This window comes from Labrus mixtus, chromosome 19 (assembly GCF_963584025.1).
Source record: "Labrus mixtus chromosome 19, fLabMix1.1, whole genome shotgun sequence".
Classification (NCBI taxonomy): Eukaryota; Metazoa; Chordata; class Actinopteri; order Labriformes; family Labridae; genus Labrus; species Labrus mixtus.
In genome coordinates this window covers 24,868,193-24,893,799 of record NC_083630.1, presented here as the reverse complement: position 1 = coordinate 24,893,799, position 25,607 = coordinate 24,868,193, and the positions used below count along the sequence as shown (strand labels likewise).

The window sequence follows — 25,607 nt, the reverse complement described above, 5'->3', positions numbered from 1 at the left end:
TTAATGACTCTTCTTTAATGATTCTTCTTTAATGACTCTTCTTTAATGATTCTTCTTTAATGATTCTTCTTTAATGACTCTTCTTTAATGATTCATCTTTAATGATTCTTCTTTAATGATTCATTTTTAATGACCCTTCTTTAATGATTCATCTTTAATGACTCTTCTTTAATGATTCTTCTTTAATGACTCTTCTTTAATGATTCTTCTTTAATGATTCTTCTTTAATGACTCTTCTTTAATGATTCATCTTTAATGACTCTTCTTTAATGATTCTTCTTTAATGACTCTCCATAGGCAACAACAAAATTAGAATTCTCATTTGAAAATGTCAGGGTTAGATACAGTTTATGAAGACTGTAGGTTTCTGTTATCCAATCGGAGCAGGGACCTGCGTCACTAGGCAACAGGACATGAGTTAGGAGTGACGCCCAACTGGAAGTGGGCGGAGCTCAGGTCCAAGAAGTCACCAGGATGAGACTTCACAATCTGCAGGTTCCTCAGACATCCTCTGAACCTGGAGCTGATCGACAGGCAGTTCTGTTTCACCCCCACTGAGAGACAGACAAGTACAGAGAGACAGACAGGTACAGAGAGAGACAGACAGGTACAGAGAGTGAGACAGGTACAGAGAGACAGACAGGTAGAGAGAGAGACAGACAGGTACAGAGAGAGACAGACAGGTATAGAGAGAGACAGGTACAGAGTGAGACAGGTACAGAGAGAGACAGGTACAGAGAGTGACACAAGTACAGAGACAGACAGACAGGTACAGAGAGAGACAGACAGGTAGGTGAGTTTCAGTAACACCTGTCTTCATGTTTGTGAAATGATCAGAGATCCGTCTCACCTGGATATCCTCCCAGGTAAACCGGGTTGTTGGTCTCAGCAGAGGTGGATTGTGGGTATGGGTTTGTGGTCGTGTAGCTCCGCCCATCGACACTCAGACTCAGGGTGTGTTTGGTTTTTCTGGCCTGCAGGCGGTGCCAGCGTCCATCACACAACAGGTGACCAATGGAACGTACGAGCACTCGCCCCGCCCCGTTATTCACGTTAAATACCATCTGAAGAAACAAACATAAACAAACATAAACAAACATAAACAAACGTTTAAAGAGTTTCATCTATACATGAAGAATAATGTTTACATCTGTTTTACAAACATAAACAATGACTCACCTGTCCGTTGATCATCTCCAGTCCAATGGCGTCGACCTTGGCGCTACTGATTCCCAGAAAGACTCCTTCTGATTGGCTCGTTCGAAACTCAAGATTCACAGATAGATCTGAGCCGACCTTAAAGCCATCACGCACTGACACACACACACACACACACACACACACACACACAGTTTAATCATTTGATCAGGTGATTACACATGAAGATTTATTTTGTGTTTTTATGTTCGACTCACTGAGGGCGGCATATCCGCTGCCATTAAAGTAACTTCCTGTCTGGTCATGGGTAAAACAGGAACTGACATCATGCTGAGAGTGCGGTTTGGACAGATCCAATATGGCTCCATTTAAAGTGAAGGAACGCACACAACCTGGAAAACTGCTGCTCACCTGAGAGACAAAGATGAGGGCAGAAAAGGACACAGTCTTAAACAGGAAATAACAGGTGTGCAGAAACACAACAACAAAGGGGATTGGTGGGTAAAGATCAAAGGTCATACATTGATCCTCCTCGACGTGTGTGTGTGAGGGAGTCCGCCCAGGTAAACTCGCTCGTGAACGTCCAGCTGGTTTCCTTTAACTGTCACTGAGTCTGGATTTGAATCGCCCACAGAGACAGACAGAGACCGCCGGCCCAGTTCAGCATTCACCTGAGGATCAACAATTCACCTGTTATATCACCTGAGTCAACAATTCACCTATCATGTGTGTGTGTGTGTGTGTGTGTGTGTGTGTGTGTGTGTGTGTGTGTGTGTGTGTGTGTGTGTGTGGGAAATGATAAAACTCACAGTGTGCCACTCTCCGTCGTTTATTGAGACGGACGAGGTGATGGAGGCGGGGCCTTTCCCCAGGTCAGCTGACATGATAAGCCGGCCCCCTGTCAGTCTGAGGACGATGAAATCATTCTGTTTGGCGTCAGAAAGGAGGAAGATCAGCCCTTCCAAGGCTCGGGTTCGAACCGACAACCTCACTGACAGACTAATAACCAACAAACACACACACACACACACACACACACACACACACAGTCAGTACAATTACACATTATCTCTGTAAAGCCCCGCCCACACAGCCCTCTAACATAAATCGCTGCAACATGGAAACTCACCTCCGTCTGACTCTGCTGGGGTTAATGATGAAGGTCATGTGACTGTGTTTAGAAAAACCAAATTGTGCCCCTGATGGTAGGAAGGTAGGCTCCGCCTCCGTCGCACACTGTTAACCACAGACCAATCAGAAATAATCAGACTCATGTTAGTATTTATTCAAACATATTTTGATAGATTTTTCTTTTTAAAGAAACAATCAAATCAGATCAACACCTTCAGTGATGAGCTACTGTTAAAGCATCACTGAACCCCTTTGGGTGTTTACATCAGCATGGTGGAGCATTGAGTCTATAAATGGTTTTCATGATCGCTCATATTCATTAGATGAGCCAAACTTTGTTAACCTCTGTTTTTCAAGCTTTAGTTGCTGCTTCACATCCCTCTGGAAATACTCCTCGTTACAGCCCTGAATAGTTCAATCAATCAATGTGTTATTCATTGGAATGGAAATGTGAATTCTGTTTTTGACAAGTTTAGTTTGTAACGAGATATCTGGCCACACTCTGTCAGGACAGACATGATGGATTTGAAAGGGTTTGTTACATATAACAACAAATCATCTGCATATAATGACACTTTGTTTTCCACTCCCTCTCTGCATATGGGTTAGGGTTAAAGGCGGCACCCTTTCCTTGTTCCTTGTTTTAAACATGTCTGGAGGAGGAACAGATGATTCATAAGTGTATATTACATTTTTTAATATGATAGAAATGTATATCAATGATTAGTGATCATTACCAACAGCTGACAGATCACTCAATAACCTGTTCCAACATATTAATGATGTTAACAGAAATCTCATCAAATTTATAATTTACGGATCGATTACCGTAAGCACTCCAGGTGTGAAGGCACTCAGGTGTGTGGGCGGCGTTGAAGGCAGGTGGGCGGGATCAGAGGTTGATTGTACATCGGTGTCATCAGGAAGAATTGCCCCCCTGACTCTGTACTCCAACAGACAGCTGTCAAGCTCCACCCCTTCATAACTCACAGCCTCTGACAGGTCAACGAGTCTAAGGGAAAGCCAATTAAAACAGTTACTGTGTATTTGTGTGTGTGTGTGTGTGTGTGTGTGTATGTGTGTGTGTTTGTTTGTTTGTTTGTTTGATTGTTTGTTTGATTGTTTGTTTGTGACTTACAAGCCGCCCACCACGAAGTGTTGAATGCAGCCTCTGAACCTCCTGGACAAGTCCTGTAATCTGATTGGCAGACGAGATTCCTCCTCTAATGGAATCCCACCAATGAAAAAGGAGGCTGGAGACAGACGTGAGAATCCGCCCGGCAACAGGGAGACAGTCTTAATGTGTTCTTCATCCACCTGCAGGGACAGAGACCTGATAGACAGACAACATCACAACATCAGTTTTTCACTGAACAAGTGGGACACGTTAGCCAGGTGAGCCAGTTAAGACAGGTGAGACAGTTTAGACAACTGAGACAGTTTAGACAGGTGAGACAGTTTAGACAGATGAGATAGTTTAGACAGGTGAGACAGTTTAGACAGATGAGACAGGTGAGACAGGTGAGACAGACGAGACAGTTTAGACAACTGAGACAGTTTAGACAGGTGAGACAGTTTAGACAGGTGAGACAGTTTAGACAGGTGAGACAGGTGAGACAGTTTAGACAGATGAGACAGTTTAGACAGATGAGACAGGTGAGACAGTTTAGACAGATGAGACAGTTTAGACAGGTGAGACAGTTTAGACAGATGAGACAGTTTAGACAGGTGAGACAGGTGAGACAGGTGAGACAGATGAGACAGTTTAGACAGATGAGACAGTTTAGACAGATGAGACAGGTGAGACAGGTGAGACAGATGAGACAGTTTAGACAGATGAGACAGTTTAGACAGGTGAGCCAGTTAAAACAGATGAGACAGGTGAGACCTACTTTCTGTTGATGGTGATAATCACAGAGTGTTTCTTTCCGTCGCTGAATGATGTTCCATCTGGTTTGAAAACTGTCATGCTCCGACTCTCCACGCCCACCTCCCCAAGCTCCGCCTCCAAACGGCCAGAGACCAGGTGGACGGACAGGAAGTGCTACACACACACAGAAACACACACAGGAACACACATGATGATATTGTTCTTACAGTAAACATGTATATAAACAGGTTGTTGTTTGTTTGTGTATGATAAACAGATTGTTGTTTGATAATGATAAACAGATTGTTGTTGTTTGTTTGTGATAAACAGATTGTTGTTGTTGTTTATGATAAACAGATTGTTGTTTGTGTATGATAAACAGATTGTTGTTGTTTGTTTATGATAAACAGATTGTTGTTGTTGTTTATGATAAACAGATTGTTGTTGTTTGATTATGATAAACAGATTGTTGTTGTTTTTTTATGATAAACAGATTATTGTTGTAGTTTGTTTATGATAAACAAATTGTTGTTGTTTGTTCATGATAAACAGATTGTTGTTGTTTGTTTGTGATAAACAGATTGTTGTTGTTGTTTGTTTTGTATGATAAACAGATTGTTGTTATTTAATTGTGATAAACAGATTGTTGTTGTTGTTTGATTATGATAAACAGATTGTTGTTGTTTGTTCATGATAAACAGATTGTTGTTGTTTGTTTGTGATAAACAGATTGTTGTTGTTGTTTGTTTGTGTATGATAAACAGATTGTTGTTGTTTGTTTATGATAAACAGATTGTTGTTTGATAATGATAAACAGATTGTTGTTGTTTGTTTATGATAAACAGATTGTTGTTTGATAATGATAAACAGATTGTTGTTGTTTGTTTGTGATAAACAGATTGTTGTTGTTGTTTGATTATGATAAAGAGATTGTTGTTGTTTGTTCATGATAAACAGATTGTTGTTGTTGTTTGTTTATGATAAACAGATTGTTGTTGTTTGATTATGATAAGCAGACTGTTGTTGTTTGTTTATGATAAACAGATTGTTGTTTGATAATGATAAACAGACTGTTGTTGTTTGTTCATGATAAACAGATTGTTGTTGTTTGTTTGTGATAAACAGATTGTTGTTGTTGTTTGTTTGTGTATGATAAACAGATTGTTGTTGTTTGTTTATGATAAACAGATTGTTGTTTGATAATGATAAACAGATTGTCGTTGTTTGTTTGTGATAAACAGATTGTTGTTGTTGTTTGATTATGATAAACAGATTGTTGTTGTTTGTTCATGATAAACAGATTGTTGTTGTTGTTTGTTTATGATAAACAGATTGTTGTTGTTTGATTATGATAAACAGATTGTTGTTGTTTTTTATGATAGACAGATTGTTGTTGTAGTTTGTTTATGATAAACAGATTGTTGTTGTTTGTTCATGATAAACAGATTGTTGTTGTTTGTTTGTGATAAACAGATTGTTGTTGTTTGTTTATGATAAATAGATTGTTGTTGTTTGATTATTATAAACAGATTGTTGTTGTTGTTTGTTTATGATAAATAGATTGTTGTTGTTTGATTATTATAAACAGATTGTTGTTGCTGTTTGATTATGATAAACAGATTGTTGTTGTTGTTTGTTTATTATAAACAGATTGTTGTTGCTGTTTGTTTATGATAAGCAGACTGTTTGTCTGTTGACATCAATGAATTGACACAGCTGAGAACAGGACGCTGACAAGGGTCAAAGGAGGAAATAGCTGAGCTTCATCTGTCTCACCTGTTTGTGTGTGGCACTTAGGGCTGCCAGCAGGACTCCTGATTGGTTGTTGGATGAGAAGGAGAAGAGAAGCTCCGCCTCCTGACCAAGTGATCGATTAGCAATCTGAACAAAGCCGCCGGCCAGCAGAGAAACACTCCTCACCGCCTGAAACACATGTGATGGTTACTCGTAATAACAGAGATCAGTACGCTCTGATTATTGGTCTATTATGTTGTGTTATGTAGTGTGTACTTGCACTGTGTGTATGTTGTGTTACGTAGTGTGTACTTGTACTGTGTGTATGTTGTGTTATGTTGTGTTATGTAGTGTGTACTTGTACTGTGTATGTTGTGTTATGTAATGTGTACTTGTACTGTGTATGTTGTGTTATGTAATGTGTACTTGTACTGTGTGTATGTTGTGTTATGTAATGTGTACTTGTACTGTGTGTATGTTGTGTTATGTAATGTGTACTTGTACTGTGTGTATTTTGTGTTATGTAGTGTGTACTTGCACTGTGTGTATTTTGTGTTATGTAATGTGTACTTGTACTGTGTGTATGTTGTGTTATGTAATGTGTACTTGTACTGTGTGTATGTTGTGTTATGTAATGTGTACTTGTACTGTGTGTATGTTGTGTTATGTAATGTGTACTTGTACTGTGTGTATTTTGTGTTATGTAGTGTGTACTTGCACTGTGTGTATTTTGTGTTATGTAATGTGTACTTGTACTGTGTGTATTTTGTGTTATGTAATGTGTACTTGTACTGTGTGTATGTTGTGTTATGTAATGTGTACTTGTACTGTGTGTATTTTGTGTTATGTAGTGTGTACTTGCACTGTGTGTATGTTGTGTTACGTAGTGTGTACTTGTACTGTGTGTATGTTGTGTTATGTAGTGTGTACTTGTACTGTGTGTATGTTGTGTTACGTAGTGTGTACTTGTACTGTATGCATGTTGTGTTATGTAGTGTGTATTTGTACTGTGTGTATGTTGTGTTATGTTGTGTTATGTAGTGTGTACTTGTACTGTGTGTATGTTGTGTTATGTAATGTGTACTTGTACTGTGTCTATGTTGTGTTATGTAGTATGTACTTGTACTGTGTGTATGTTGTGTTATGTAGTGTGTACTTGTACTGTGTGTATGTTGTGTTATGTAATATGTACTTGTACTGTGTGTATGTTGTGTTATGTAGTGTGTACTTGTACTGTGTGTATGTTGTGTTATGTAATGTGTACTTGTACTGTGTGTATGTTGTGTTATGTAGTGTGTACTTGTACTGTGTGTATGTTGTGTTTATATGGTGTGTAGTACCTCGAGTACACAGCCCTTCCTCACGCCATAGGCGTCTCTCAGTAGGTCAAAGTTGGAGCGAGCAATCTCTACGTTCTTGATACAGCCCACATAAGACCTAGACACCACCTGTCGCCTAGCAACCAAATATACAGAAATAGTTAGTCACATGACCTGTGACATCACCACACTTACCAGCTGACACAACAGACTCACCTGATTGGTCTGGAGGCAGGAAGTCCTCCTATGTAGATGGGATCCAGATCGGACCTGTTCAGGTCAGACGCGGTTCCAGGAGACTCCGCCTCCAAAACCTCCTTCTCTGAAGATTGGTCAGCTGCCATGATTGAAAGGTAACCTGCAAACACATCAGCAACTTCAGCTACAGTACTCATGCTACTTCAATATACTGAACACATTAACAGTTAAAGTACTACAATATACAGTATATACCCATTAACAGTACTACAATATACAGTATATACTCATTAACAGTATTACAATATACAGTATATACTCATTAACAGTACTACAATATACAGTATATACCCATTAACAGTACTACAATATACAGTATATACTCATTAAGAGTATTACAATTTACAGTATACTCATTAACAGTACTACAATATACAGTATATACTCATTAACAGTTTAAGTACTACAATATTTAGTATCTATCATTTTTTCAATAATATATATATTATATGTACTACTGAGTTGTAGTACTGTCTGTAGCACAGTAGTATTTATTGTTGTAGTACAACAGTTGTAGTCTGACTGTAGTATAGCCATATTTTGTCTGACTGTAGAACAAAAGTTTTAAGTCTGACTGTAGTATAGCCGTATTTAGTCTGACTGTAGTATAGCCGTATTTAGTCTGACTCTAGTATAGCCATATTTAGTCTGACTGTAGTATAGCCATATTTTGTCTGACTGTAGTATATCCATATTTTGTCTGACTGTAGAACAACAGTTTTTGGTCTGACTGTAGTATAGCCATATTTAGTCTGAATGTAGTATATCCATATTTAGTCTGACTGTAGTATAACTGTATTTAATCTGACTGTAGTATAGCCATATTTAGTCTGACTGTAGTATAGCCATATTTAGTCTGACTGTAGTACAACAGTTGTAGTCTGACTGTAGTATAGCCATATTTTGTCTGACTGTAGAACAAAAGTTTTAAGTCTGACTCTAGTATAGCCATATTTAGTCTGACTGTAGTATAGCCATATTTATTCTGACTGTAGTATAGCCATATTTAGTCTGACTGTGGTATAACTGTATTTAGTCTGACTGTAGTATAGCCATATTTAGTCTGACTGTAGTACAACAGTTGTAGTCTGACTGTAGTATATCCATATTTTATCTGACTGTAGAGCAACAGTTTTTGGTCTGACTGTAGTATAGCCATATTTAGTCTGAATGTAGTATATCCATATTTAGTCTGACTGTAGTATAACTGTATTTAGTCTGACTGTAGTATAGCCATATTTTGTCTGACTGTAGTACAACAGTTGTAGTCTGACTGTAGTATATCCATATTTTGTCTGACTGTAGAACAACAGTTTTTGGTCTGACTGTAGTATAGCCATATTTAGTCTGAATGTAGTATATCCATATTTAGTCTGACTGTAGTATAACTGTATTTAGTCTGACTGTAGTATAGCCATATTTAGTCTGACTGTAGTATAGCCATATTTATTCTGACTGTAGTATAGCCATATTTAGTCTGACTGTGGTATAACTGTATTTAGTCTGACTGTAGTATAGCCATATTTAGTCTGACTGTAGTATAGCCATATTTAGTCTGACTGTAGTACAACAGTTGTAGTCTGACTGTAGTATATCCATATTTTATCTGAATGTAGTATATCCATATTTAGTCTGACTGTAGTATAACTGTATTTAGTCTGACTGTAGTATAGCCATATTTAGTCTGACTGTAGTACAACAGGTGTAGTCTGACTGTAGTATAGCCATATTTTGTCTGACTGTATAACAACAGTTTTTAGTCTGACTGTAGTATAGCCATATTTATTCTGACTGTAGTAGAGTTGTATTTAGTCTGACTGTAGTATAGCCATATTTAGTCTGACTTTAGTATAGCCATATTTAGTCTGACTGTAGAACAACAGTTTTTAGTCTGACTGTAGTATAGCCGTATTTAGTCTGGCTCTAGTATAGCCATATTTAGTCTGACTGTAGTATAGCCATATTTATTCTGATGTGTAGTAGAGTTGTATTTACACTGACTGTAGTACAACAGTTTTTAGTCCGACTGTAGTATAGCCGTATTTAGTCTGGCTCTAGTATAGCCATATTTAGTCTGACTGTAGTATAGCCATATTTATTCTGACTGTAGTAGAGTTGTATTTACACTGACTGTAGTACAACAGTTTTTAGTCTGACTGTAGTATAGCCGTATTTAGTCTGACTGTAGTACAACAGTTTTAAGTCTGACTGTAGTATAGCCATATTTATTCTGACTGTAGTAGAGTTGTATTTACACTGACTGTAGTACAACAGTTTTTAGTCTGACTGTAGTATAGCCGTATTTTGTCTGACTGTAGTATAGCCGTATTTAGTCTGACTGTAGTACAACAGTTTTAAGTCTGACTGTAGTATAGCCATATTTAGTCTGACTGTAGTACAGAAGGTTTTTAGCTTTCGTACTGTGTTACCTTTGCGTTTGCTCCTCTGCAGTGTGATCTTGTACCACACTCCGGTGTTGTACTTCCGGTTGGAGGTCAGGATCAGAGCACCGGAACCAAGGTCAAAGGTCAGATGGACACGGCCCCCCAACAGCTCCAACGACAGGAAGTCCCTCTGCAGGATATATGTTTCCTTCACAATAACAACCTCAAATAAAAATGTGTGTGTGTACGTTTGTGTGTGAGTGTGTGTCGTACCGTGTTGTTGGAAGACAGGTAGAGCAGTAATCCGCCCGGTGACAGAGTTTTAAAAAGCAGAACAATGGAGGTGGAAGTAGCTCGCAGAGATTTCTGAACCAATGAAAATCCAGAACCATCGAAGTGGAATGATGTCTCCTCCACCTGAGGACTGAGGTAGACAGGTGAGAGAGATAAAAAGAGAGGAGAGGTTTATCTGTGTGTGACGCTCAACTATAAAACATGCAGGTGGGCTGATTTGATAACCTCACCTGTGAACACCTGTCATACCTGCTGAAACAGCCTCCACAGCCTCCCTCCCTGCTGACGTAGTTCCACAGACCGACGTTCCTCTCATTCAAAAATGCTTCACCTACACATCCCTGAAAGGTGGAGGACCTCAGGAGGGTGGGGCTCTGACATCACACAGTATAGTTAGACTTTTCTTGAATGAAGGGCGTGTGTGTATATGTGTGTGTGTTTTTGTGTGTGTGAATGTTACCTGTGTTTGTGTTCCTCTCCCTCCGACGTGGATCACTGAGTTTTTGTTCACGTCTAAAAGTCGGGAATGTCCCGGTGAGGTTGCTGTTACTGCCAGCAACGGAGCAGCCTCCGACTCCAGCTGGTGAACTGATAGAGATCCGCGTGCCCCAAACCTACGAACATGATGACATCATGACATTGTGACAGGGTCAGTCTTTTAAACCGCATGTTTTAAAGACAGTAATCGACTTTTGGGGGAAACTGATTTAAGACTTTTTAGATATACAGCTGTGTTTTACTGGTTATTTTATCATGAATATTTTAATCACCCCTGATTTTAGAACCTGTGAGACCTTAGAAATCTGGAGTCCTAGGGCTCCTTTAAACCTGGGTGGTGTCTTTTATTGTTTTTACAAAATGGTTTGTTCTTTTAAAAATCCTCAAATCGTTTTGGCTATTGTTACATTTCGCCCAGCCACAATATAATCACATGATAATATCATCATATGAGTGATGTCATCAAGACAGAATAGTGTTGTTACCTGGTCACATTGATTCTGGTCCACATGTTGTTGCTGATGTCGAGTGCAGGAAACTCGAGTCTGGTGCTACCTGAGCCCAGATCCCAGAGCAGTGACACCTTCCCATCATGCATCTCTAAAGCCAGGAAGTCCACCTGCATGCACAACAAAGAACAGCCCAGTAAAAGACTCACCTGAGACAGGACGGGTCAACTGAAGAGAGAGATAATCCAGGTGTGTTTTAATGAGGCCGGATCTCTTTTAACCTGGCTACATCAGCAGGGTCACAGCACACCTGTGTGTTTGTGTGTGTGTGTGTGTGTGTGTGTGTGTGTGTGTCTTACCGTGGAGTTGCTGCCCAGGTAGAACAGCAGGTTGTTGGGGCTGTTGGTCTTCAGGGTCAGACTCAGCGTGTTGAAGTTACTCGACTGAATCTGAGGTCTGTACGATCGGACGCAGTCTCTGTCTGCCTGAACCGCCACCTTGATCTGATGACATCATCATAAAGAATAAATTATACTTATTTTCTTTCAGTGGAATCATTTATGAAGAATCTACTAATAATACAAAATGATAGGTACTCATTTACTGATGTGTGTGTGTGTGTGTGTGTGTGTGTGTGTGTGTGTGTGTGTGTGTGTACCGAGGCAGCCTGTTTTCGGGCCTGGTCGATCAGCTCTCTGATGTCGGACAGGTTCCTGCTCAGGTTTTCTCCCAGCATGCTTAGCGGCTTTATCCGATCCATGAGTCGCTCTGCACGATCGCCTGCCAACTCCAGCTTCTGCTGCGCCTCATTGGCTGAAGGGCACAGGAAGTGTTAGTGACAAAAATGTGTGAGTGGTGCTGCCGTAGTGAAGAGGAGGTGTGTGTGCTGACCTGCAGTTTGTGTGTCCGTCACCAGCTGCTTTGTCTCCCTCACTGTCACGTTGGTTTGTTCCACCACAGAAGAAGAATGTGTCAGCTGCTGAGTGAGCGCGTGCAGACGCTGCAGCGCCTCCTGGACATCAGAGTGGGCAACTGATACCTGAGACTTAGACTGCTGCAACGCCGCAGAAGTACCTGAACAAATACATCAATACATTCATGAATCAATACATCAAGTCACCTGATCGAAGGAGGCGGAGCCTAATCTGTCTCACCATTAGAGAGGATGAACAGCTCTCTGATTGGCTGACGCAGGAGGAAGCTGGAGTTACGGATACTTTCACTGACAAATCCCAGTCTGCTGGTTACCATGGTAACATTTAACTGCAGGTCTGGAAGACAGAGAGAGACACACACACACACACACACACACACACACACACAGTGAATAGGTGGTTTAGATTGTAATGGCTCTGGTGTGATTAGAGGTGAAGGAAGGTTACAGACTCATCTTCAGGACTACACATATCACACACACACGCACAGACAGACACACACACACACACACACACACACACACACACACACCTTCAGTGGTCTTGTTGATTCTTTGACTTTGCTCGTAAACAGCTGAGCTCATGTTCAGTTTGGCTCTGCCCTCCTCTGACAGCAGCTTCTCTGATTGGATACTCTAAAACACAAACAAACAAATGAACAGACAAGATTTATATTTGGTGTCAGACCCGCACATCGCCCAAACATGACACACACACAGACACACACACACACACACACACACACACACACACACACACACACACACATGACTTTTAATCCATCATTCAAATGCTTATTATGCTTCTGTACATGGAAATTGTGTGTGTGTGTGTGTGTGTGTGTGTGTGTGTCTGTGTGTGTCTGTGTGTGTGTGTGTGTGTGTGTGTGTGTGTGTGTGTGTGTGTGTGTGTGTGTCTGTGTGTGTGTCTGTGTGTGTCTGTGTGTGTGTGTGTGTGTCTGTGTGTGTGTGTGTGTGTGTGTGTGTGTGTGTCTGTGTGTGTGTCTGTGTGTGTGTGTGTGTGTGTGTCTGTGCGTGTGTGTGTCTGTGTGTGTGTGTGTGTGTGTGTTCTCAGAGCTCACCATGTTCAGAGCGAGGGAGGCTGAATTATGGGCGATCGAGGCAGCCTGTAGGGCGGAGTTTACTTGTTCTCTTATGTCACTGTCCAGCTGAACCAATCGGCTGCCGTTGTGAGACACGTTCCACGCCGCCGACAGCGAGCTGAGAGATGAAAGAAATGTTTAATGACATCATGGTTTGTGACATGCGTTCACACCATGAACACATGTTGTCATAGAAACAGTTACCTGTGCAGGGAGTGGGCGTGGCTCTGCAGTTGGTGGGCGTGGCTTTCTGCAAGGTAAACATTCTCCAGGGCATCTGACTTTTTAAGGCCAACAACCAAACCGTCGACCTGTTTCATCAGCAGAGGGCGCCACTGATCCATCTGCCCGCTGAACACCTCCACCTGCTGCAAACAAACGAGGGGGCGTGTCATCGTTTCAATCAGCGGGAGATTAAAAAACTGATGAACACTGTTTGTGTTTATTTGACATCCAGGTGAGCATGTAACCATCTGATGAGAGGTTCAGGTACGTGTGAGCACCCTCTGCTCGTCCCTGTTCATGAGAAGTGTGTGTGTGTGTGTGTGTGTGTGTGTGTGTGTGTGTGTGTGTGTGTCGTACTGTGGTGCTGTTGGTGAACTCCTCCGTCATGCTGATGGTGTCGTCCAGCAGCAGCTGACTGTCCTCCATCAGTCCGTCCAAAAACACACACACTGCACTCAGGTTACCATGGAGCCGCTGAAAAAAAAAACAAGCATCAGCTGTGTCTCCAACTTACAGGAAACACCCGAATGTCTCAGGTGTGTGTGTGTGTGTGCGTATGTGTGTGTGTGTGTGTGTTCACCTGATATCTGTGCAGTTGAGTGTGTGTGTTATCCAGCAGACTGTGTGATTGTGTATTTTGTTTTGCAGCATCTTTCAGCTGTGTGCTTGCAAATTGCAGTGTCTCCATGCCAACCACAAGGGAGGAAGAGAGGGGGCGGAGCCTGTCATCAACTGACACTGTGTTGGACAAGAAGTCCAACTGCAGTGAGTCAAGGAGGGACTCCGAGAGGCTGAAGGAAGAAAGAGAGGGCGATAATCAATCCATAACAGGAAAATGTTAAAACATGATCATAATATGATTTAATAAACTAACTCACCTGAGCTCCTGATTGGCCGTAATGTTTGCATTAATTAGGTTGACAGCTCTGATCATCTCCAATATGGACTTAACATTCTCCAGCAGTTGGTTTTGATTGGCTGAACTAAGCTCATCCTCTGAGGTCTGATTCAGAAGCCCCGCCTCCAGCTGAAGCACTGGTCAAATCAGATAAAAAGTTGTTTCATTGTTTATTTTGATTGTGTTTGTCATGATTTTATACTAGTTATAGTGTCACTTCTGATGCAATTAAGGATTTCATCACCAGCCATTACCTTGAATGTTGTCTTGTAGCTTGCTGATGCTTTCTAGTAGCAGTGCACTCTGGGAAGCGCTGTTTTTGGTGGACATGAAAACTTTCTCGAACTTGCTAGAAAGACTGTTGACCTGACCAATCAGGGAAAAGAGAACCTTTTTTAAAAAGACCCACAAACCTTTATTTTTAAAATATCTTACATGTATGTTTACTGATGATACTGTGTTCTATATGTTATAATGTATGTTTACAGATGATACTGTGTTCTATATGTTATAATGTATGTTTACTGATGATACTGTGTTCTATATGTTATAATGTATGTTTACTGATGATACTGTGTTCTATATGTTATAATGTATGTTTACAGATGATACTGTGTTCTATATGTTATAATGTATGTTTACTGATGATACTGTGTTCTATATGTTATAATGTATGTTTACTGTGATACTGTGTTCTATATGTTATAATGTATGTTTACAGATGATACTGTGTTCTATATGTTATAATGTATGTTTACAGATGATACTGTGTTCTATATGTTATAATGTATGTTTACAGATGATACTGTGTTATTTATGTAATATTTATGAATAATTCACCAATAATGATTATTGGGCAGTTTTATGTTTTTGAGAACATATGATCACAGAATATACATTTTATGTTATAATCTTTTGACAGAGTAACCATGGATACCTGCTGTAGCACATCACTGAGGTCAGAGGTCAAATGATTTAGCTCAACTTCCACTGCGGACAGACCCAGGGAAATAGAATTGTTTTTCGAAAACACCACCTGTACAAAACACCAGCAGGTAAAATGTTACTTTAAATGTTATGTAGCTTAACTTGCACAAGTTTTTATTAGTAGATGTAGTGGTGGTTGTTGTTTATCATATTTATCTGTGCTTAAGGTTTCCTGGTTTCATCAGAACCTACTCTGGACATTACCCAAATCCTAAACCTGCAGATGGCTAAGACTTCACCCTACTCTAGAGGGCAGTGTTGGGAGGTGTGATTGTGTTATACAGTCTGTCATTAACCCATTTACATAGGCACTGTAAACCCTGAACAGCATGGCTTCATGCAAAACGCTCAAATTCTCACCACGAGTGTAGCCAGACTTTCAGGAGTCAGGAAAATCCACTGCAAGCAAGCAAGCGGGTGTTGGCATGAAGTTTATATCCTATGACCAGTGACCTACCTGCATGATCTTTGTGCACAAGGTGAAGCTGGATTCTGCGCAACGGTACACTCTTTTACTGGCTTCATTTATTGAATTATACATTGCATTCAGTGACAATAATTCACTCACTTCATCAGCCAGCTTGGATTGATGCATTGACTTTTTTAGGTAATTTCCTGCCCACCAGAGACCCCGCCCATCCTGACTGACAGGTAAACGCTGTTATTGGGTAAAGGAAGATTTCAGTGTGTGTGCATGTTTTTTCTGAGTGTGTACCTGAAAGTCTCTGCTCTGCTTCTCCAGCATCACCAGCTGACTTGATGCTGCAATAGCAATGCCGCTCAGGTTCACAGACAGGAAATGGTCGTGTACTTTGTCCAGATCGTCCAACAGAACCCCAGAACACTCGTCATCACAGGCTGGAGACACACACACACACACACACACACACACACACACACACACACACACACACAAGCACACAAGCACACAGACAGACACCTCCAATTAGCAATTAGACATAATATCTGAACATGTGTGTGTGTGTGTGTGTGTGTGTGTGTGTGTGTGTGTGTGTGTGTGTGTGAGTTGTTGTGACTTACACACACACTCTCCTCCCTGAAGAATGTGCCTCTCGTCACACTGGTCACATGACTGACCTCTGACCCCGGCCTTACAGTCACACTGTCCTGTCAGCGAATCACATAGCAGCTGCAGGGAGCCCCACCCACTGCAACTGCATCGTGAACACACACCGCCGGGCAATGATGGGTATCCATAGTAACCAACTGAACACCTGCAGGGGGACGGTGACAGTCAGTTTTTTAGAAAGATTACCTGATAAGCTACAATGATTGGGTAAATACGGCATAAAGTGATGATGTAACAGTCAGCTGACAACCTGAGGCTGGTGATGTCACAAGAGACAGGTAAGATGTAATCACTCTCACCTCTCACAGTATCTCCCCTCGTATCCCTCGAGACAGAAAGTGCAGCGGAAATCACCCAACGTTCCCTCTGACACACAGGTGGGACTGAAACTACACACACACACACACACACACAAACACACACACAAACACACACACTCTTAGAACCAACTAAACAAACTAAATGTTAAAGGAAGAATATGACATTTTTTGATCCAACAGATGTCGCCCTTGAGCACCAGCATGAAACCAAAACAACTCACACTGTTGTTGTGTTAGCATGCTAATGGTGCTCGTATCTTCACACTGCAGGTAAATTTACCTGAAATGGCCGTGATCTAAAACTCTTACGTGACATTCAAATAATCACTGAGTACAGTATGTTATTCTTCTTTTCTTTAGTCCCTCAATTCATATTTTTGATTTCTGCTCCATTTAAGTGTGAAAAATCGCATATTCTTCCTTTAAAGGTGACATTTAAACAGCCTGCAGCGTTACCTGTTGTCCCTTATGGGGCAGGCACAGAGGGAGCAATCACTGATGGAGCCACTGACGTTCCCATAATACCCTGGGGCACACAGCTCGCAGCTCCGCCCATTGGTGTGATGTTTACAGCCCTGGATAAGATAAGAAAAGATAAACCTTTATTTATATCACATTAACATGACAATTTAAAGAGTTAGAGCAACAAAGAGCCAATAACAAATGTTACCTGTTCTTTAATATAACAATGAGTAAGGTCTTTTACCTGTTCTTTAGTATAACAATGAGTAAGGTCTTTTACCTGTTCTTTAATATAACAATGAGTAAGGTCTTTTACCTGTTCTTTAACATAACAATGAGTAAGGTCTTTTACCTGTTCTTTAATATAACAATGAGTAAGGTCTTTTACCTGTTCTTTAGTATAACAATGAGTAAGGTCTTTTACCTGTTCTTTAATATAACAATGAGTAAGGTCTTTTACCTGTTCTTTAACATAACAATGAGTAAGGTCTTTTACCTGATCTTTAATATAACAATGAGTAAGGTCTTTTACCTGTTCTTTAACATAACAATGAGTAAGGTCTTTTACCTGTTCTTTAACATAACAATGAGTAAGGTCTTTTACCTGCTTTTTGTAAAGTGTTTTGAGATAAAACTTTTTATGAATTGGTACTATACAAATAAAGATTGATTGATTGATTGATTGATTACTAACTACAAACTAGCTCATTATCAAATGACTTATCACAGATTAACCACTAACAAACCCCCCATCACGCTTCCCTCTGTTTAGTCTGATAGCATCAACACAGTGTTAGCATGTGTTAGCTCATTTCCCCTCAGACTACAGCCTCATTTAATTGTAAATTTTAAGCATCTTCATGGAACAGGTGTTTCAGTGTGTATGTGTTTGTGTAAGTGTGTACATCTGTGTGTGTTTGTGTTAGTGTATATCAGTGTGTGTTAGCTTGTTACCTGACAGTCTCCGGTTTCAGTGTCACAGATCTCACTGTGGTTGTTGCAGCGACATCGAACACATGGATGAAGAAACAAGGACTTCAAACTCTGAGACGACAACTCAGAAAGAGGCTGACGGAAAAAACCTGCTGCACACTCCTGCAGACAGACAGGTCAGAGACAGACAGGTCAGAGACAGACAGGTCAGAGAGAGACAGGTCAGAGACAGACAGACAGGTCAGAGAGAGACAGGTCAGAGACAGATAGGTCAGAGAGAGACAGGTCTGAGACAGACAGACAGGTCAGAGACAGACAGGTCAGAGACAGACAGGTCAGAGACAGACAGGTCAGAGAGAGAGACATGTCAGAGACAGACAGACAGGTCAAAGAGAGACAGGTCAGAGACAGACAGGTCAGAGAGAGACAGGTCAGAGAGAAACAGGTCAGAGAGAGACAGGTCAGAGACAGACAGACAGGTCAGAGACAGACAGGTCAGAGAGAGACAGGTCAGAGAGAGTGACAGGTCAGAGACAGACAGACAGGTCAGAGACAGACAGGTCAGAGAGAGACAGGTCAGAGACAGACAGACAGGTCAGAGAGAGACAGGTCAGAGAGAGACAGGTCAGAGACAGACAGACAGGTCAGAGAGAGACAGGTCAGAGAGAGTGACAGGTCAGAGACAGACAGGTCAGAGACAGACAGGTCAGAGAGAGACAGGTCAGAGACAGACAGACAGGTCAGAGAGAGACAGACAGGTAACCAGTAGAAACAGCTCTTGCTGTGGTTGCCATGGTGATCCAGGTGACTTACCTGACAAGACAAACCGGTGTATCCAGTTGGACAGATGCAAGATTCGATATGTCTGACCACGCTGACTCCAATCTCTGACCGCTCCAGTGACTCCGCCTCAAGTGATGTTTCCATGGTGATATTAGAGATCCTGAACACAGGTGCAGACAGGAAGTGACATCAGCAAGCAGCTGAAGACAGATATGATGTGTACCTGTGTGTAGTTTGTGTCATTGTGTCGTTACCTGCTCTGTTGCAGTCTGCTCCCGTACGACGCTTTGATTATGATGTACTCGATGTTGTTGATGACTGACAGGAAGTCAGAGCGAGTCACCGAATCCTCCGACACTGAGTTAAAGTACTTCCAGTTGTGCTGTAACACACACACACACACACACACACACACACACACACACTTTAATAACCACAAATTATAGTTGGTGCTCTCTTTCCTATAATTCCTTGCAGCCATACCTCTGTCATCATGATGTCATGCTGTGTTCTGATACCGTTGCCAGGGGCGACGATGTCAGTATATATCACCAACTTCCTCAGAGTCCCGCCCCTTATCATGACCTGAGGCTCCTGATTGGACAGTCCTGAGCCATCCTCAGCGTAGAAAGTGATGATGTAAGACAACAGGCCGTCATACGACAACAACTACACAACACACACAAAATACACAGCTTATTACGCAAAATACACAAAACAGAAACACTTTATAATACAAATATCAAACAGATACCCAGAGTGGGTTAAACACAGCTGTGTCTTCAGGACCTGTCAGTCAAAGGATTGGGTTAAGCACAGCTGTGTCTTCAGGACCTGTCAGTCAAAGGATTGGGTTAAGCACAGCTGTGTCTTCAGGACCTGTCAGTCAACGGATTGGGTTAAACACAGCTGTGTCTTCAGGACCTGTCAGTCAAAGGATTGGGTTAAACACAGCTGTGTCTTCAGGACCTGTCAGTCAAAGGATTGGGTTAAACACAGCTGTGTCTTCAGGACCTGTCAGTCAAAGGATTGGGTTAAACACAGCTGTGTCTTCAGGACCTGTCAGTCAAAGGATTGGGGACATTACTTGGTGGCCTTGAAATTGTGCGGGCAGTCTCCAGTAGAGGGGTCCAGCCAGTCTGCTGGTGTTGAGATGTCGGGTGTCGAGCAGCATGTCGCCACCCTGCAGGTAAACTCCAGACACTACACCCTGCAAGTTGGATTGACTGACCAATGACAAGAGAGGGGGCAAGGGATCCAGGCTAATCTATGGAGAGATGGGAGGGGGGGGGGGGGGTAATCTGTTATTAAGTACCCCTTTATGAACACAAGACAACATATACTTTTCTTTTTGTGTTTCTACCTGTTTTCATACACACTGTGTACTGAAGGTGTGTAGTAAGGTGTGCAGTAAGGTGTGTACTGAAGGTGTGTAGTAAGGTGTGTACTAACAGTATGTAGTAAGGTGTGTAGTAAGGTATGTACTGAAGGTGTGTAGTAAGGTGCGTAGTAAGGTGTGTACTGAAGGTGTGTACTGAAGGTGTATAGTAAGGTGTGTAGTAAGGTGTGTACTGAAGGTTGTATAGTAAGGTGTGTAGTGAAGGTGTGTAGTGAAGGTGTGTAGTAAGGTGTGTAGTAAGGTGTGTACTGAAGGTGTGTAGTAAGGTGTGTAGTAAGGTGTGTACTGAAGGTGTGTACTGAAGGTGTATAGTAAGGTGTGTAGTGAAGGTGTATAGTAAGGTGTGTAGTGAAGGTGTGTAGTAAGGTGTGTACTGAAAGTGTATAGTAAGGTGTGTAGTGAAGGTGTGTAGTGAAGGTGTGTACTCAAGGTATGTAGTAAGGTGTGTAGTAAGGTGTGTAGTGAAGGTGTGTACTGAAGGTGTGTAGTAAGGTGTGTAGTAAGGTGTGTAGTGAAGGTGTATAGTAAGGTGTGTAGTAAGGTGTGTACTGAAGGTGTGTACTGAAGGTGTATAGTAAGGTGTGTAGTGAAGGTGTATAGTAAGGTGTGTAGTGAAGGTGTGTAGTAAGGTGTGTACTGAAAGTGTATAGTAAGGTGTGTAGTGAAGGTGTGTAGTGAAGGTGTGTAGTGAAGGTGTGTAGTAAGGTGTGTACTGAAGGTGTATAGTAAGGTGTGTAGTGAAGGTGTGTAGTAAGGTGTGTACTGAAGGTTGTATAGTAAGGTGTGTAGTGAAGGTGTGTAGTGAAGGTGTGTAGTAAGGTGTGTAGTAAGGTGTGTACTGAAGGTGTGTAGTAAGGTGTGTAGTGAAGGTGTATAGTAAGGTGTGTAGTGAAGGTGTGTAGTAAGGTGTGTACTGAAAGTGTATAGTAAGGTGTGTACTGAAAGTGTATAGTAAGGTGTGTAGTGAAGGTGTGTAGTGAAGGTGTGTACTCAAGGTATGTAGTAAGGTGTGTAGTAAGGTGTGTACTGAAGGTGTGTAGTAAGGTGTGTACTGAAGGTGTGTAGTGAAGGTGTGTACTGAAGGTGTGTAGTAAGGTGTGTAGTAAGGTGTGTAGTGAAGGTGTGTAGTAAGGTGTGTAGTGAAGGTGTGTAGTAAGGTGTGTACTGAAAGTGTATAGTAAGGTGTGTAGTGAAGGTGTGTAGTGAAGGTGTGTAGTGAAGGTGTGTAGTAAGGTGTGTACTGAAGGTGTATAGTAAGGTGTGTAGTGAAGGTGTGTAGTGAAGGTGTATAGTAAGGTGTGTAGTAAGGTGTGTAGTAAGGTGTGTAGTGAAGGTGTGTAGTAAGGTGTGTAGTAAGGTGTGTACTGAAGGTGTGTAGTAAGGTGTGTACTGAAGGTGTGTAGTGAAGGTGTATAGTAAGGTGCGTACTGAAGGTGTGTAGTAAGGTGTGTAGTGAAGGTGTGTAGTAAGGTGTGTAGTAAGGTGTGTACTGAAGGTGTATAGTAAGGTGTGTACTGAAGGTGTGTAGTAAGGTGTGTAGTGAAGGTGTGTAGTAAGGTGTGTAGTAAGATGTGTACTGAAGGTGTGTAGTAAGGTGTGTACTGAAGGTGTGTAGTAAGGTGTGTAGTGAAGGTGTGTAGTAAGGTGTGTACTGAAGGTGTGTAGTAAGGTGTGTACTGAAGGTGTGTAGTAAGGTGTGTAGTAAGGTGTGTAGTAAGGTGTGTACTGAAGGTGTGTAGTAAGGTGTGTACTGAAGGTGTGTAGTAAGGTGCGTAGTAAGGTGTGTACTGAAGGTGTGTACTGAAGGTGTATAGTAAGGTGTGTAGTAAGGTGTGTACTGAAGGTTGTATAGTAAGGTGTGTAGTGAAGGTGTGTAGTGAAGGTGTGTAGTAAGGTGTGTAGTAAGGTGTGTACTGAAGGTGTGTAGTAAGGTGTGTAGTAAGGTGTGTACTGAAGGTGTGTACTGAAGGCGTATAGTAAGGTGTGTAGTGAAGGTGTATAGTAAGGTGTGTAGTGAAGGTGTGTAGTAAGGTGTGTACTGAAAGTGTATAGTAAGGTGTGTAGTGAAGGTGTGTAGTGAAGGTGTGTACTCAAGGTATGTAGTAAGGTGTGTAGTAAGGTGTGTAGTGAAGGTGTGTACTGAAGGTGTGTAGTAAGGTGTGTAGTAAGGTGTGTAGTGAAGGTGTGTAGTAAGGTGTGTAGTAAGGTGTGTACTGAAGGTGTGTACTGAAGGTGTATAGTAAGGTGTGTACTGAAAGTGTATAGTAAGGTGTGTAGTGAAGGTGTGTAGTGAAGGTGTGTAGTGAAGGTGTGTAGTAAGGTGTGTACTGAAGGTGTATAGTAAGGTGTGTAGTGAAGGTGTGTAGTGAAGGTGTATAGTAAGGTGCGTACTGAAGGTGTGTAGTAAGGTGTGTAGTGAAGGTGTGTAGTAAGGTGTGTAGTAAGGTGTGTACTGAAGGTGTGTAGTAAGGTGTGTACTGAAGGTGTGTAGTGAAGGTGTATAGTAAGGTGCGTACTGAAGGTGTGTAGTAAGGTGTGTAGTGAAGGTGTGTAGTAAGGTGTGTAGTAAGGTGTGTAGTAAGGTGTGTACTGAAGGTGTATAGTAAGGTGTGTACTGAAGGTGTGTAGTAAGGTGTGTAGTGAAGGTGTGTAGTAAGGTGTGTAGTAAGATGTGTACTGAAGGTGTGTAGTAAGGTGTGTACTGAAGGTGTGTAGTAAGGTGTGTAGTGAAGGTGTGTAGTAAGGTGTGTAGTAAGGTGTGTACTGAAGGTGTGTAGTAAGGTGTGTAGTAAGGTGTGCAGTAAGGTGTGCACTGAAGGTGTGTAGTAAGGTGTGTACTGAAGGTGTGTAGTAAGGTGTGTAGTAATGTGTGTACTGAAGGTGTGTAGTAAGGTGTGTACTGAAGGTGTGTACTGAAGGTGTGTAGTAAGGTGTGTAGTAAGGTGTGTACTGAAGGTGTGTAGTAAGGTGTGTACTGAAGGTGTGTACTGAAGGTGTATAATAAGGTGTGTAGTAAGGTGTGTACTGAAGGTGTATAGTAAGGTGTGTAGTGAAGGTGTGTAGTAAGGTGTGTACTGAAGGTGTATAGTAAGGTGTGTAGTGAAGGTGTGTAGTGAAGGTGTGTAATGAAGGTCTGTAGTAAGGTGTATAGTAAGGTGTGTACTGGAGGTGTGTAGTAAGGTGTGTAGTGAAGGTGTGTAGTAAGGTGTGTAGTGAAGGTGTGTAGTAAGGTGTATAGTAAGGTGTGTAGTGAAGGTTTGTAGTAAGGTGTGTAGTAAGGTGTGTAGTGAAGGTGTATAGTAAGGTGTGTAGTAAGGTGTATAGTAAGGTGTGTAGTAAGGTGTGTAGTAAGGTGTATAGTAAGGTGTGTAGTAAGGTGTGTAGTAAGGTGTATACTAAGGTGTGTAGTAAGGTGGTTAGTGAAGGTGTGTAGTAAGGTGTGTAGTAAGGTGTATAGTAAGGTGTGTAGTAAGGTGTATAGTGAGGTGTATAGTAAGGTGTGTAGTAAGGTGTATAGTAAGGTGTGTACTGAAGGTGTGTAGTAAGGTGTGTAGTAAGGTGTATAGTGAGGTGTATAGTAAGGTGTGTAGTAAGGTGTGTAGTAAGGTGTGTAATAAGGTGTATAGTAAGGTGTATAGTAAGGTGTGTAGTAAGGTGTGTACTGAAGGTGTGTAGTAAGGTGTGTAGTAAGGTGTATAGTAAGGTGTGTAGTAAGGTGTATAGTAAGGTGTGTACTGAAGGTGTGTAGTAAGGTGTGTAGTAAGGTGTATAGTGAGGTGTATAGTAAGGTGTGTAGTAAGGTGTGTAATAAGGTGTATAGTAAGGTGTGTAGTAAGGTGTGTACTGAAGGTGTGTAGTAAGGTGTATAGTAAGGTGTGTAGTAAGGTGTATAGTGAGGTGTATAGTAAGGTGTGTAGTAAGGTGTGTAGTAAGGTGTGTAATAAGGTGTATAGTAAGGTGTGTAGTAAGGTGTGTACTGAAGGTGTGTAGTAAGGTGTGTAGTAAGGTGTATAGTAAGGTGTGTAGTAAGGCGTATAGTAAGGTGTGTACTGAAGGTGTGTAGTAAGGTGTGTAGTAAGGTGTGTAGTAAGGTGTGTACTGAAGGTGTATAGTAAGGTGTGTACTGAAGGTGTGTAGTAAGGTGTATAGTAAGGTGTGTCTTGAAGGTGTGTAATAAGGTGTATAGTAAGGTGTGTACTGAAGGTGTGTAGTAAGGTGTATAGTAAGGTGTGTAGTAAGGTGTATAGTGAGGTGTATAGTAAGGTGTGTAGTAAGGTGTGTAGTAAGGTGTGTAATAAGGTGTATAGTAAGGTGTGTAGTAAGGTGTATAGTAAGGTGTGTACTGGAGGTGTGTAGTAAGGTGTGTAGTGAAGGTGTGTAGTAAGGTGTGTAGTGAAGGTGTGTAGTAAGGTGTATAGTAAGGTGTGTAGTAAGGTGTGTACTGAAGGTGTATAGTAAGGTGTGTACTGAAGGTGTGTAGTAAGGTGTGTAGTAAGGTGTATAGTAAGGTGTGTAGTAAGGTGTATAGTAAGGTGTGTACTGAAGGTGTGTAGTAAGGTGTGTAGTAAGGTGTATAGTAAGGTGTGTACTGAAGGTGTGTAGTAAGGTGTGTAGTAAGGTGTGTAGTAAGGTGTGTACTGAAGGTGTATATTAAGGTGTGTACTGAAGGTGTGTAGTAAGGTGTATAGTAAGGTGTGTAGTAAGGTGTATAGTAAGGTGTGTAGTAAGGTGTGTAGTAAGGTGTGTAATAAGGTGTATAGTAAGGTGTGTAGTAAGGTGTGTACTGAAGGTGTGTAGTAAGGTGTATAGTAAGGTGTGTAGTAAGGTGTATAGTGAGGTGTATAGTAAGGTGTGTAGTAAGGTGTGTAGTAAGGTGTGTAATAAGGTGTATAGTAAGGTGTGTAGTAAGGTGTGTACTGAAGGTGTGTAGTAAGGTGTGTAGTAAGGTGTATAGTAAGGTGTGTAGTAAGGTGTATACTGAAGGTGTGTAGTAAGGTGTGTAGTAAGGTGTGTAGTAAGGTGTGTACTGAAGGTGTATAGTAAGGTGTGTAGTAAGGTGTGTAGTAAGGTGTGTACTGAAGGTGTGTAGTAAGGTGTATAGTAAGGTGTGTCTTGAGGTGTGTAATAAGGTGTATAGTAAGGTGTATAGTAAGGTGTGTACTGAAGGTGTGTAGTAAGGTGTATAGTAAGGTGTGTAGTAAGGTGTGTAGTAAGGTGTGTAGTAAGGTGTGTAATAAGGTGTATAGTAAGGTGTGTAGTAAGGTGTGTACTGAAGGTGTGTAGTAAGGTGTGTAGTAAGGTGTATAGTAAGGTGTGTAGTAAGGTGTATAGTAAGGTGTGTACTGAAGGTGTGTAGTAAGGTGTGTGGTAAGGTGTGT

At 41.4% G+C, this 25,607-nt stretch overlaps 1 protein-coding gene and 1 long non-coding RNA gene across 6 annotated transcripts in view; one reads left to right on the top strand and one right to left on the bottom strand.

Moving 5' to 3' along the window:
• Positions 1 to 260: 260 nt before the first annotated feature.
• Positions 261 to 25,607, bottom strand: part of lama1 (laminin, alpha 1) — a 62,786-nt gene continuing 37,439 nt past the window's right edge. Inside the window, exons 33-71 of the mRNA XM_061065154.1 lie at positions 19,918 to 20,097; positions 19,314 to 19,499; positions 19,085 to 19,212; positions 18,861 to 18,990; positions 18,069 to 18,209; positions 17,109 to 17,227; positions 16,632 to 16,721; positions 16,284 to 16,477; positions 15,958 to 16,100; positions 15,193 to 15,291; positions 14,510 to 14,621; positions 14,236 to 14,392; positions 13,938 to 14,148; positions 13,715 to 13,831; positions 13,337 to 13,500; positions 13,112 to 13,250; positions 12,563 to 12,665; positions 12,250 to 12,366; positions 11,987 to 12,169; positions 11,754 to 11,908; positions 11,455 to 11,598; positions 11,132 to 11,265; positions 10,609 to 10,762; positions 10,398 to 10,522; positions 10,128 to 10,278; positions 9,900 to 10,044; positions 7,429 to 7,570; positions 7,234 to 7,348; positions 5,936 to 6,082; positions 4,182 to 4,333; positions 3,428 to 3,622; positions 3,118 to 3,301; positions 2,288 to 2,394; positions 1,968 to 2,157; positions 1,680 to 1,829; positions 1,416 to 1,569; positions 1,180 to 1,313; positions 851 to 1,064; positions 261 to 554 (exon numbers count right to left, since the gene is read on the bottom strand). Coding sequence (XP_060921137.1) covers positions 400 to 554; positions 851 to 1,064; positions 1,180 to 1,313; positions 1,416 to 1,569; positions 1,680 to 1,829; positions 1,968 to 2,157; positions 2,288 to 2,394; positions 3,118 to 3,301; positions 3,428 to 3,622; positions 4,182 to 4,333; positions 5,936 to 6,082; positions 7,234 to 7,348; positions 7,429 to 7,570; positions 9,900 to 10,044; positions 10,128 to 10,278; positions 10,398 to 10,522; positions 10,609 to 10,762; positions 11,132 to 11,265; positions 11,455 to 11,598; positions 11,754 to 11,908; positions 11,987 to 12,169; positions 12,250 to 12,366; positions 12,563 to 12,665; positions 13,112 to 13,250; positions 13,337 to 13,500; positions 13,715 to 13,831; positions 13,938 to 14,148; positions 14,236 to 14,392; positions 14,510 to 14,621; positions 15,193 to 15,291; positions 15,958 to 16,100; positions 16,284 to 16,477; positions 16,632 to 16,721; positions 17,109 to 17,227; positions 18,069 to 18,209; positions 18,861 to 18,990; positions 19,085 to 19,212; positions 19,314 to 19,499; positions 19,918 to 20,097 — 5,760 coding nt within the window. The 3' untranslated portion in view covers positions 261 to 399. The remainder of the gene's footprint in view (positions 555 to 850; positions 1,065 to 1,179; positions 1,314 to 1,415; positions 1,570 to 1,679; positions 1,830 to 1,967; positions 2,158 to 2,287; positions 2,395 to 3,117; positions 3,302 to 3,427; positions 3,623 to 4,181; positions 4,334 to 5,935; positions 6,083 to 7,233; positions 7,349 to 7,428; positions 7,571 to 9,899; positions 10,045 to 10,127; positions 10,279 to 10,397; positions 10,523 to 10,608; positions 10,763 to 11,131; positions 11,266 to 11,454; positions 11,599 to 11,753; positions 11,909 to 11,986; positions 12,170 to 12,249; positions 12,367 to 12,562; positions 12,666 to 13,111; positions 13,251 to 13,336; positions 13,501 to 13,714; positions 13,832 to 13,937; positions 14,149 to 14,235; positions 14,393 to 14,509; positions 14,622 to 15,192; positions 15,292 to 15,957; positions 16,101 to 16,283; positions 16,478 to 16,631; positions 16,722 to 17,108; positions 17,228 to 18,068; positions 18,210 to 18,860; positions 18,991 to 19,084; positions 19,213 to 19,313; positions 19,500 to 19,917; positions 20,098 to 25,607) is intronic.
• Positions 18,218 to 18,819, top strand: LOC132994282 (uncharacterized). Of its 5 annotated transcripts, none has more exons than XR_009676641.1 (4): positions 18,218 to 18,302; positions 18,504 to 18,641; positions 18,672 to 18,705; positions 18,764 to 18,819. It is a non-coding gene; the product is annotated as an uncharacterized LOC132994282 (long non-coding RNA). The 5 variants fall into 5 exon arrangements; XR_009676639.1 differs by having other exon boundaries at positions 18,455 to 18,541; positions 18,574 to 18,690; positions 18,768 to 18,809; XR_009676642.1 differs by having other exon boundaries at positions 18,749 to 18,807.